The sequence below is a fragment of the Gopherus flavomarginatus genome, chromosome 4, assembly GCF_025201925.1.
Source record: "Gopherus flavomarginatus isolate rGopFla2 chromosome 4, rGopFla2.mat.asm, whole genome shotgun sequence".
In the NCBI taxonomy this organism is placed as follows: Eukaryota; Metazoa; Chordata; order Testudines; family Testudinidae; genus Gopherus; species Gopherus flavomarginatus.
Genome location: NC_066620.1, coordinates 179,945,254 through 179,957,207, shown reverse-complemented (window position 1 = coordinate 179,957,207; position 11,954 = coordinate 179,945,254). Strand labels below are relative to the sequence as shown.

The 11,954-nt window shown below is 39.7% G+C and overlaps 1 protein-coding gene across 1 annotated transcript; it reads right to left on the bottom strand.

Moving 5' to 3' along the window:
* Window positions 1-2,984: 2,984 nt before the first annotated feature.
* LOC127050109 (taste receptor type 2 member 7-like) lies at window positions 2,985-3,944 on the bottom strand. The gene has a single exon (XM_050951639.1). It carries the CDS (start codon window positions 3,942-3,944, stop codon window positions 2,985-2,987), a length of 960 nt encoding a protein of 319 aa, XP_050807596.1.
* Between the last annotated feature and the right edge of the window lie 8,010 nt (window positions 3,945-11,954).

Here is an 11,954-nt window from a genome sequence, read left to right as displayed (position 1 = left end):
GCTGAGGATGCTTTAGGCTGTCATAGTCAATTGGTTAGTCTTTTACCTCTTTTTCCTCCAGATGACCTGTCCAGACAAGAGAGGGGTACTTTGCTTCAGATGTAATTTAAACGTGAGAGAGAGCATAAGGTTCTATTCCACTTACTTTCAACTTTTATATGGTTCAGTGTTCCCTTTACTCTGCCTCAGGGGTCACCTTTGTATTTTCACAGTCTAATTACGGACCACCAGCATGTTGGGTATAGTTCAACGTGGTCCAGTGATTTGGCAATGGGCAATGTCTGTGTTAGGTGCTTCTCAAAAGTTCTAGTAAGGAATGATCATTTTCTTGACAAATCTGCTGGGGTCAACAGAGACAGGTACTGTGTCATACTCATGTTGCAGAACTCGGTAACAGACTTTTGTCTAAGGCCAATGAACATGAGGCCCACATTTGTTTTGTGAAATATAAAGACTGTAAGCTAGTTATTCACACTCTCCCCCATTTACACTCATTAAACCCATGACAATTACTAAGAAAAGACATTAGAGAAATGACTCTGAGGGCCTAGATACAAGATTATAGCTAACCTCAGTGCCCTTTAACCTGAAGACATAAAACTGCTTTAGCATTTCTTGTTAAACTGACTTCATTCAGCACTGAACAATTCAATGTTTCCAGGCCTGACATTAATTTGTGGCTCATGTTCCTTACACCAGTCTGTTGTATTATACCCAACTTTTGGATCCCATGTGCTTCCAGCCAGATGGGTTGAGATACTGTCTCTAGTAATGGCCTCTTAGGTACAATTACAGGTGAAGATTCCCTGCTTGGCCTCTTTCTGTGGGGAGACCTCACAGTCCAATTGCCCTGTCCTCAGAAACCAATGCTGACACTCCAAAGACTTCCCAGCAGTTTATGCATATTCCTTCCTCTCCCCACCTGCCAAGTCCCACTTGGCTGTGGTTGCTGTGTAATTTAATATTCAGGGACACATAGCAACTACAGTAAGGAACAGCACAGGAGATTTACATTCTTAACACAGGAGATTTACAGATCTATACAAAATAAAGTCTTGAATACAATCCCCTCAGAGTCCTCATTGCACCTCAGAATCCTTTGAGTTTGGTCAGTGTCCTTCGAGAAGTACATCACCACCATCTTGCCTCTATTTCTTCAATTAGGATTTCCATTCTGGTGGCTCCTTTTGGCTTATAGAAGCTCACCTTTTAAAATCCATCTCTCTCCCTCTTTAAAAGGTGTGTCACTGAAGAAACTACAGCTCTTCCAATCAAGTGTTCAGTCTACAGGGAATTCCACATCTCCCCAAACAGGTTTCTGTGAAGAGAGAATTTATTCAAAGACCTTGCTGTCAAAAAAACTATTCTTCAACTATTCAGTGGCAGAGGCCAGGATTGCTTTGCTGCACATTTCCAAGCATGTATTCCAGGGTCAGGCAAACATATGGAGGTTCTAATCCACTGAAAGTTACAATAATGTTATCCATAAAACAGAAAGGAATTGATAAGTTGACACAGACATATTCTCCAAACTGTTCCGTATGTCCCAAATTACCTTGTCCGAAGCCCAGAAAAGACCATACTTAGTAGACTGGTCTCTTTGTTTTTTTAAATTTAAAGTCACTATTTCAACATTTTTCATAAACAGTGTCACCATTTTTCAAACATCTCTAATGTTCACTGCCTCAGATTATTCCAGGGCTAGATGTCAAAGCTGGGAAAAGGCGATTCTCCTATTCCAGTGGGACTCAGTATTACTGTTTACTCTGTAAACTCCCCCAATTACAATCTTAAAAGTCTTAACCACAGTATTGATATTTTTTTTATTATTTAAATCCTCTATACAAATCTTCTTTTCCAGGCAATGATTATGAAAAATTCTTACCCCTCCCATAAAAGTACATTTAGGTTCCCTTAACTATATGGTATCACAGTATTGTATTATCAAACCTAACTATCCATGCTTTATGTTCAAGCTTCTTACTAAATTACCAAACAATTCACTAGTTAGATGTAACTAATTTGTATAATTAACTGTATTGTTATGTTACTTTGAAAAAAATATATGGATCAAGCATAAACTTTTTAGTATGACCAGGTAAATTTCAAAGGGCTGAAACTAAACTTCCTTCTTTGAGTGAAGTTTAGTCCTGAAAAATTGCCAGTATTATCCTCAGGTAGGTAGAGACTCAAGTACTCAGATTTCTGCACTCAGTTGAATTGTGGGCACCAACAGTCTCTGAATAATAGCAGGGTATCCTTTTTCAAACTGTCGCCCCTACAACTGTTATTTCAATGATTCAACTTGTTTTCTCTGTATCCGACAGTCTAACAATTTCATGCTTGTTTTTTCCATTGCAGCCTTTCACTACAGGTCAGAGGATGACACCGTTACTCATTAAAAGAGCTATAGTCATTTTCAGGCAGATTCTAACTAAGCCTTATCACTCAGATAAATGTTCTTGATGGTTGGGGACAGTGAGCTGCAATTGACTGGCCTTTTTTATTAAATTCAATAGACAGTCCTATGACTGTCCTTTCTCTTACAAGGGATGCACAGACCAATCCATGCATAGGTTGTGCTTTGCACATCATCTCATTTCTATCAATGACTGGTTTATTTATTTATAAACAGAAATGTCATTTAACAGTGGAGACCAAATTTCAAGCCTGGCCGAATCCATCATATAACAAATAATTTGGTGATCCCATCAAATGAGAAGTCTCTTCTTAAAAATATAGCAATTCATCAGCAGGAAAGGACTCATGTCCATTGGAACAGTTTGAATGGGAATTGGTGGGGAATGTGCAAATGATCTTCTTGGAAAGTGTCAGTGGCTTTGTGTACTATAGCAAGAAGAAAGATTTCAAATGGATAATAGACTGGAGAATATGGGAACAAAGGGTAAAATCAAAGATTTTTTCCATTACTGCGCTTTACAAAGGTAGTGAACATTCTTGATTCAGAAGGACAGGAATTGATATTATGAAGTAACCTCTTTGAAACAGCAATTGGTAGAATGCAGAATTTTTCCTGAAGCCAGTTTTAATTTTGGGCTGCCCAGAATCAAGATAATGGAGTGTACAGAAGGGTAAGCAGCACTAATAAATGAAACCACCCAAATTTCCCGTTCGGCATTCAAATAGGATAGGTTTCCTATTGAGAATGTTGAAGCCACATAATAAATATTGTAGATGATGAAAAAGGACACCACAGATTTAAGAGCACGCACATGAGCATCCGTGCTGGGGTTCCTGAAATTTGGATTAAGGTCTGAATTAAGGTTCATTTTCCTGATGTGTCTCCAAAGGGATATGATTAACAGAACAGATGAAGCAATAAATACAGTAAGGGGGGAAATAGATCCAATGCTGTGTATCAGAAAAGTGAAGTCCAAAAGGTTATCTTTATTGTCTGATATTGTGCCATTTGTTGATACACAATCTGTGGAGTTGTGAGAAAATAACCAGTAGGAATAACTCAACAATGTAAAAGCAACGGAGGTAACCAAGCAGTACAGAATAGAGCCCAAAAGCAGCCATGGCACCAGTTTGGAGAGCCTCAGTTTTAACCAGCTGAAGAGGGACTGGTTGAAAGTGGCAATCTTCACACAGTAGAACACAGAAAGGCAGCTTGCAAAACAGAGACTCACTTGGTTTGTGAACATCCAGATAACTAGGATAGGCTGCAGTGTTTCAAATCTATCAAAGATATTTGGATATACCTTAGATAAAGCATTGCCTAATGTCACCAAGAATTGTAGGCAAAATCTGGAGAAGACCAGACTGGTTATGATCTTATCATAGGAAGTCAGTGTTCTGCTTTTGGCCCAGTCGATACAATTTAAGGCAACAATATATCCATTTGTAACAACTCCTGCTGAGAATTCTATTGCTGAGATGATCAGTTTAAAAATAACAACAGGAGCTAAAGACTTTTTCATCCTTAATTCTTAGTTCGTAGCTCACTTCTCAAGACTTTCCAGAAGTCTTGGTTTAGAAGACATCTGTTCAGAAGGCTTGGTTTAGAAGACTGTTTATCTCTGGCTCGTGTATATACAAAGCATAGTCCTTTCCGTATAGGTTCAAAAGCAGGATGAAAATTGAGTTTTCACCTGTTGTTCAGACATAGCCAAGTCATATCCTGAAGATTCAAATCTGGCAACTATCCTGTTACTAAATAACTAGTTCATGGAAAAAAGGTATTTGCATGTCCCTTCCCAAAATGCCCTGTTAGTGACTAATCAAATTATTATTTTCATAAACTGAAAACATAACCATTTATTTGAATATAGTGCGTGCTCTCTAAAATAAGTATGAGGTAAAACTTGAATGGTACATTGGCTTTAGTTAGCCCTCAGCATAAGAAATAATATAATATACATATGGCAACGGTGAATGGAAACTGGGAGATACATTTAGATAACTGTGATAAGATATTTGGACGTGCAGAACTCCTGCCCTGATTTTTTTTTCATTCAAACTCATTTGTTACCATTCTAGTTATAAAATAATGACAGATCCCTCAAAATAATCTCCAGCAGCACTTATGACATCCTACTTGGTGTTTGCTCTGTGTAGGTTTAGACACCTTATTGTAAAAAGGAAATCAATACAATAAAGCGGATGTAAAGCACAAATGCTAAGAGGAAGAATGCAATCTGCCTTGAGCCTTGGAGTTCTAATCTCTGTCCATATGCTGAAACAGAAGTACAGATTGGTCTTCCAAACACTCCTTCTGTCTTGACATATTTTCCTTTTCCAGACGTCTAGTACATTCCTTGCTTTTGAGAGAAAACCCCAGAGTACAGCCACAATTCTTCACCTGTTCTTTGCAAGAGAGAGACTTAAGTGTTTACAGGCAGAAAAATAGAGTATGTGGATAGAGGAAGGCCAAAAGAGGGAGCTTTCCTGGGAACCATCCAAGAGGAGCTGTGGGGAGTGCTGCATTAGGGGGGCTTGTTGTGAGCTGGTGGGCTGAATATCCAAGTTTCTGCTGTGACCATTTGTTTGACTGCTGCTAGTTTGATTGTGTGTTTGTTCAAAAAATATGAATTGGCAGTGCTTTGTTCCAGGTGAGCCTTGCGTGGTTGATTGGAGGGAAGACTTTGAGCTGGGGCAACTGGTTTGAGTCGGGAGCCTTATAGAAAAGCAACCACATTCGAAAGGAGTTAGCTGTGAACAGAGGAGAAGCAAACAGAGGGAGTTTCCTTGACAGGAAACCCTTTTTGTTACCCTTCACAACTCCAGTTGTGCTTTGGCCTTCCTGATTACACCCCTGAATGCTCAAGCAATATGTTTATACTCTTCCATAGTCATCTGTTCAAGTTTCCATTTCTTGTTAGCTTCCTTTTTTTGTTTAAAAACACTGAAGTTCTCTCTGTTAAACTAAGGTGGTTGCCTACCATATTTATTATTCTTTCTCTACATCACAATAGTTTGTTCCTGCACTCTCAATACGGCTTCTTTAAAATATAGCCAGCTCTCCTGGACTCCTTTCCCCCTCATGTTAACCTACCAAAGGAACAAATGTGCTTGGCTTTGGCAGTTCTCACCTTTTCCCTATATATTCTGGACTCCTAGAGATAGTTTTCCTTGATGATCCAATCCTTTCTTCTCTTCTTGAATCTGATCTACTGTTTTGTTTTGTTTTTAATTTGCAGCAGTGTAAATCCTGAGTGAATGAAGCACTGCCCTTGAATCTTTTAAAGAATATAAGGATTCATCTGTGATGTCACTAAACAGTTTTTTTCCCACATGAAACAGGAGATCTTTGACAGTATTCTGAAATTCTAGGATTCCAGAATTCCAATCTGTTGAAGAATTCCAGCTGGATTTCAACAATTTCCACCCCACCATCAAACCCAGCCTGGACCAGTCCACACAAGAGAGCCACTTCCTGGACACTACAATGTAAATAAGTGATGGTCACATAAACACCACCCTATACCGGAAAACTACTGACTGCTATACTTACCTACATGCGTCCAGATTCCATCCAGGACACATCGCACAGTCCATTGTCTACAGCCAAGATACAATCGAATTTTCTGCAATCTAGAAGATCTTTATCAAACATTCTTAAAACTACAATACCCATCTGGGGAAGTGAGGAAACAGATTGACAGAGCGAGATGGGTTCCCAGAAGTCACCTACTACAGGACAGGCCCAACAAGGAAAATAACAGTATGTCACTGGGCATCACATACAGCCCCCAGCTAAAACCTCTAGAGCACATAATCAGTGATCCACAACCTAGCCTGGAAAATGATCCCTCACTCTCACAGACCTTGGGAGTCAGGCCAGTCCTCACTTATAGACAGTTCCCCATCCTGAAGCAAATACTCACCAGCAACTACGCCCCACACCACAGAAACACTAACCCAGAAACCTATCCCTATAACAAATCCTGTTGCCTACTGGGTCCCCAAAGCTACTCTAGCAACACCATTAGAGGACCCAATTATATGTGCCTCACCATCAGCGCTCATTCACCTGTACATATGTCATCATGTGCCAGCAATGCCCCTTTGCCATCTACATTGGCCAAACTGGACAATCTCTACATAAAAGAATAAATGGACACAAGTCAGACATCAGGAATGGTAACATACAAAAGCAGCAGGAGAACACTTCAATCTCCCTGGACATTCAATAATGAATTTAAAAGTAGCCACACTGCAACAAAAAAGTTCAAAAACAGACTTCAAAGAGAAACTGCAGAGCTACAATTCATTTGCAAACTTAACACCATTAATTTGGGCTTGAATAGGGACTGGAGGTGTGTCTCACTACAAAATGATTTTCCCTCTCTTGGCATTGATTCCTTCTTATCAATTATTGGGAGTGGACCAAATCCAACCTGATTAAATTGGCCCCGTCAGCACTGGTTCTCCATTGGTAAGGTTATTTCCTTCTCTTCATGTGTCAGTACAATAATGCCTGCATCTGTAAATTTCACTCAGTGCATCTGAAAAAGTGGGTTTTTTATGCACAGGAGCTTATGACCAAATAAATATGGTAAGATGCCACTGGACTCCTCCTTCTTTTTGTGGATACAAATTAACTTGGCTACCCCTCTGATCGAATTCCAGAGTTCTGCATCCATGTTACGTGGCACACTCTATTGCTGTTGCCATTGAATGGGTTTCTGTATCCCAGGGTTCAGCAACCTATGGCACACGTGATTTTTGATGGCATGAGGGGCAGGTTGAGCCACTCAGCCCCTGCTGCTCTGGGGTTCCCACTGCTGGCCCCTTGACAACTGAGGTCCCCCCACTGCAGCCCCACTCAGCACCTGCTGCTGGCCTGGGGGAAGAAACCCGAGGCTGGCAGTGAGCAGAGACCCCAACTGGCAGGAGTCCATGGTGGAAACCCCAGAGCAGCAGGGGACTGAGCTACTCAGCCTGCCACCACTCTGGGGTTCCTTTGCAGCTGAGGTCCCGCCAGCAGTCCCACTCAGCTCCCGCTGCTGGCCTGGGTGAAGGAACCCCAGGCTGGCAGTGGGCTGAGACCCTGGTTGGCAGAAGCCGGTGGCTGAACCCAGAGAGGGGCTGATGGAGACGCTCAGCCCACCCCTGAAACTCCAGAGCTGGGCGGGCTGACCTGCTCAGTCCACTGCTGATCTGGGTTCTGGCGCAGGACCCTTACCAGCTGTGGTCCCTGCCACAGCCCCACTCACACCTTACTTCCGGTTGGAGTTCCAGTGCAGGCCCCCTACCAGACAGGGTCCAGGCTTCTGGCCCTGCTAAGCCCTATCAGTCACCAACTCCACTCACCTCAGATGCCGATCTGGGGTTCCAGCTGCTGACCTCCTGCCAGCCAGTTAACAACTGTTCACTCAGAAGCCTGTGTGCAGCTTAAAGTATCCAAATACGTGTCACCAGACCTTGGAAAACTCAGCAAGGAAAAGCAAGGGCAAGGATCACACTAAACTAATAAGATCTGCATTTTAATTTAATTTTAAATAAAGCTTCTGAAACATTTTGAAAACCTTGTTTACTTTAGATATAAGAGTAGTTTGGTTATATATTAAAGACTTATAGCGAGACCTTCTAAAAAAACGTTAAAATGTATTACTGGCACACGAAGCCTTAAATTAGAGTGTATACATGAAGACTCGGCACACCACTGCTGAAAGGTTGCCGACCCCTGGTGTATCCAGTGTATCCAACAAGGCTTATAATCAAGCCTTATCAGTAAGATGACCCTCTGTAAAAATGGCCAGGAATTACTCTTTTTGATCCTGGTGCCATTGTTCAGCAGAAGATATGAACTTATTATAGTTGATTTAATTTGGCAATGAGAGCTTCATAATTCACCACTCTAAATTGTTATGAGGCTGAGGAATAATTATTTTGCCCAAATAAGGCCAGATGTTTCTAGTCCTTTTCATGAGGTTTCGATGTGGAATGAGGTTGTTCACTGTGCTCAGTTACACCATCCATTACCAATGAATTCTATGCCAGGTATGTAAATAAATATTCTGACCCTTTCAGAGGCACATAATATTTATTTTTTTCCCTTTTTACATATCGGTGATATTGATTTTTTGTAGCTTATTCAAGCAAGGCTTTTTTTTTTTTACTGGTAAAGCTATTCTCCCTGAAGAAGTTCCATGGAGTATGTCTATCAGTCTATGCTGCATTTCTTATACTTCCTCTAATGGAATTTGCATGCGCCCGCCACTGATTTTATTAGGTTTTAAAACTGCCTGAAGTGATTTACCTAGGAAGAAAGAGGAAGTATTATCACCTCATCAGGCAAGAAGGAAGACATATTAATTGGTATTGCTTCCTCATCTACTCTTCTTTCTCAAACGACTCCTCATATTGAGGAGATGTGGTGCAGTGGTTTCACAGATCTTCCTCAACCTACTCACAGACTCCACTGAGTTTACACCTGGAAAGGACATGAGGCTCTTCTAGACAATAAAGACAGATAAAATGTCTCTCATTGATAGGAATAGGCACCCTGAAGGGGAATATAGTTTTAAAATTGAGGGAACTAGGCATACCCCTAGGCAAAAACAACACAAATATAAATCCTCTCAAGAGGAAACCCCTGCTTGAGGGAGGGCAGGAAGTGAGTGGGTGAGGAATCTAAACCTCTCCTACTCCCTGTACCCAAAATAACTGCCTGCAAGTTTCCGTAAATGATTAAAATGAATTAAAAGAACAGAGCTCCCATAGGTCAATTTAATGAAGAAGAAGAAGAAGATGATGTTTGACAAATCCATCCTCTCCTACATTCAGTGTCCTTGTCATCAATTCAGGTGCATTCAGATTTTAATTTTGTAATAAAACTCTTTTTGTGATTTGCATCCATCCAAATAAAGAGAACCTGTGACAGACCCATGCCAGATCCTGTTACAGCTGTACTCTTATTATTGATCAATAGTTATATCACAGTAGTGCCCCAGTCAGGATCAGTGTTGCACAGGGCTTTTGGCTGTAGATACAAAGTAAGAGAATTTCTTTGTCCTAAGTGTTTACAATAATATAATGGGCAAGGCAGAGAACGAGATAGAAAAAAAGTAATTCTTAATTGTGTCTCAGTAAAGCAAGATGGGTCCCTTTCCAGCCCTATATTTTCATTATTCTGTACATGTCAATGGTATAGAATTTGTTAGTCATAAGTCCCTGTAACCCCTGCACCCATTCTCCAGATTAACTTATCCCTCATCCAAGTGTCACAGCTGGCCCAAAGTGCAGTCCTCTCATTTCTCTGTTTTAAGTTTACAAGACTGATTTTAGGCTCCTGTCCGGAGTTCTGCAAATCTGACTAATATTAAATACATAATCAAAGAGGACCAAACAAGATGTCAAAAAACAGCACCAAGTTTTGCATTTGTGTTGTATAAAATAATAAATGGTTGGCTGAGATAAATGTGTCTTGTAGCAACTTTACCCTTGGAACACAGCAGAATCCTACTGAATATCTTTTTTTCAACTTTTTTTCATATTAATTTTTCATGTCTTTCATCCAGGTGCAGCTCTTGTTACTTGTTGTAACAGTATCCATGTGAAATTTGCATCTGTCCTACTTTTACCCTGTGAGCACCCAAAGTATCTTAGGGCTTTTTCCTTCTGTGTACCCTTTCATTCAAGCCAAAAAAATCCCACCCTAATTACAAATAGTGTAATCATTTCTTTGTTAACCAAGTAATGTTGCAATAAAGTCTATTTTCTGAATGACAGGAAACCACAAAATAAGACCCAAATATCTTACATTACCCTAGGAGAATCAAGATAGCTACAAAAGGAAATTCTTTTGCATATAAGTTGCCATGTAGGAAACAACAAAACTTGGATATGGCTAGGATGTGTGAGCTAAGAAGAAAAAGAAGCGAAAGATGGCACTCAGATTGTAGGGTTGTTATCATGCAATGGTGTTGCCTTCATGGAAATTAAAAAAGAGTAGCAATGAAGGTTTGGGTAAGAGGTTTTTACATTCAATTTTGGCTGTATTAAGTCTTAACTGATTGTGAGACATCTAGGGAAAGATGTAAGAGAGATAAGCCAAGAAGTGTGACAGGATGACTGGAGAGAGTTCATATTAATTATACAATCTGCACAATTTTTTCCTTTTGGGAATGCCCATGAACAGATTATGATTTTTTAAACATTTATTTATTATTAGGGCCGTCAAGTGAATTAATTAAATTACTCGTGATTAATCATTCAATTAAAAAATTAATCGCAATGAATCACACTGTTAAACAATAATAGAATACCATATATTTTAAATATTTTTGGATGTTTTCTACATTTTCAAATATATTGATTTCAATTACAAGACAGAATACAAAGTGTACAGTGCTCATTTTATATTTATTTTTATTACAAGTATTTGCACTGTAAAGAACAAAAGAAATAATATTTTTCAATTCACTTAATACATGTACTGTAGTAATTTTCTCTTTTTAATTAAAGTTGAACTGTGTGACTTATGTAAAAAAAAAACCTGCCTTCAAAAATAAAACAATGTAAATTTTTAGAGCCTGGAAGTCCACTCAGTCCTATTTCTTGTTCAGTCAATCGCTCAGATAAACAAGTTTGTTTATATTTGCAGGAGATAATGCTACCCACTTCTTGTTTAGAATGTCACATGCCATGTTTAGAACATGTCATGAATATATTTCAACCTTCATGCTTCAACCACCATTCCAGGCAATGTGTCCATGCTAATGACGGGTTCTGCATGATAACAATCCAAAGCAGTGCTGACTGACACGTTTATTTTCATCATCTGAGTCAGATGCTACCAGCAGAAGGTTGGTTTTCTTTTTTTGGTGGTTGGGTTCCGTAGTTTCCGCACTGGTGTGTTGCTATTTTTACACTTCTGAAAGCATGCTCTACACATTGTCCATCTAAGATTTTGGATGGCGCATCAGATTCTTATACCTTGGATCCAGTGCTGTAGCTATTTACAGAAATATCACATTAGTACCTTCTTTGCATTTTGTCAAATCTGCAGTGAAAGTGTTCTTAAAATGCACAACATGTGCTAGATCATCATCCGAAACTGCTGTAACATGAAATATACGGCAGAAGTGTGTAAAACAGAAAAGGGGACATACAGTTCTCCCCCAAGGAGTTCAGTCACAAATTTAACTAACACGTTATTTTCTTAATGAGCATCATAAGCATGGAAGTATGTTCTCTGGCATCGTGGTGGCCAAAGAATGAAGGGGCATATGAATGTTTAACATATCTCACATGTAAATACCTTGCAATGCCGGCTACAAAAGTGCCATGCAAATGCCTCTTCTCACTTTCTGGTGACATTATAAATAAGCAGAGGGCAGCATTATCTCCTGTAAATGTAAACCAACTTGTTTGTCTTAGCAACTGGCTGAACAAAAGTAGAACTGTGTGGACTTGTAGGCTCTGAAGCTTTACATTGTTTTGGTTTTGAGCGCAATCATGTAACAAACAAAATCTGCATTGAT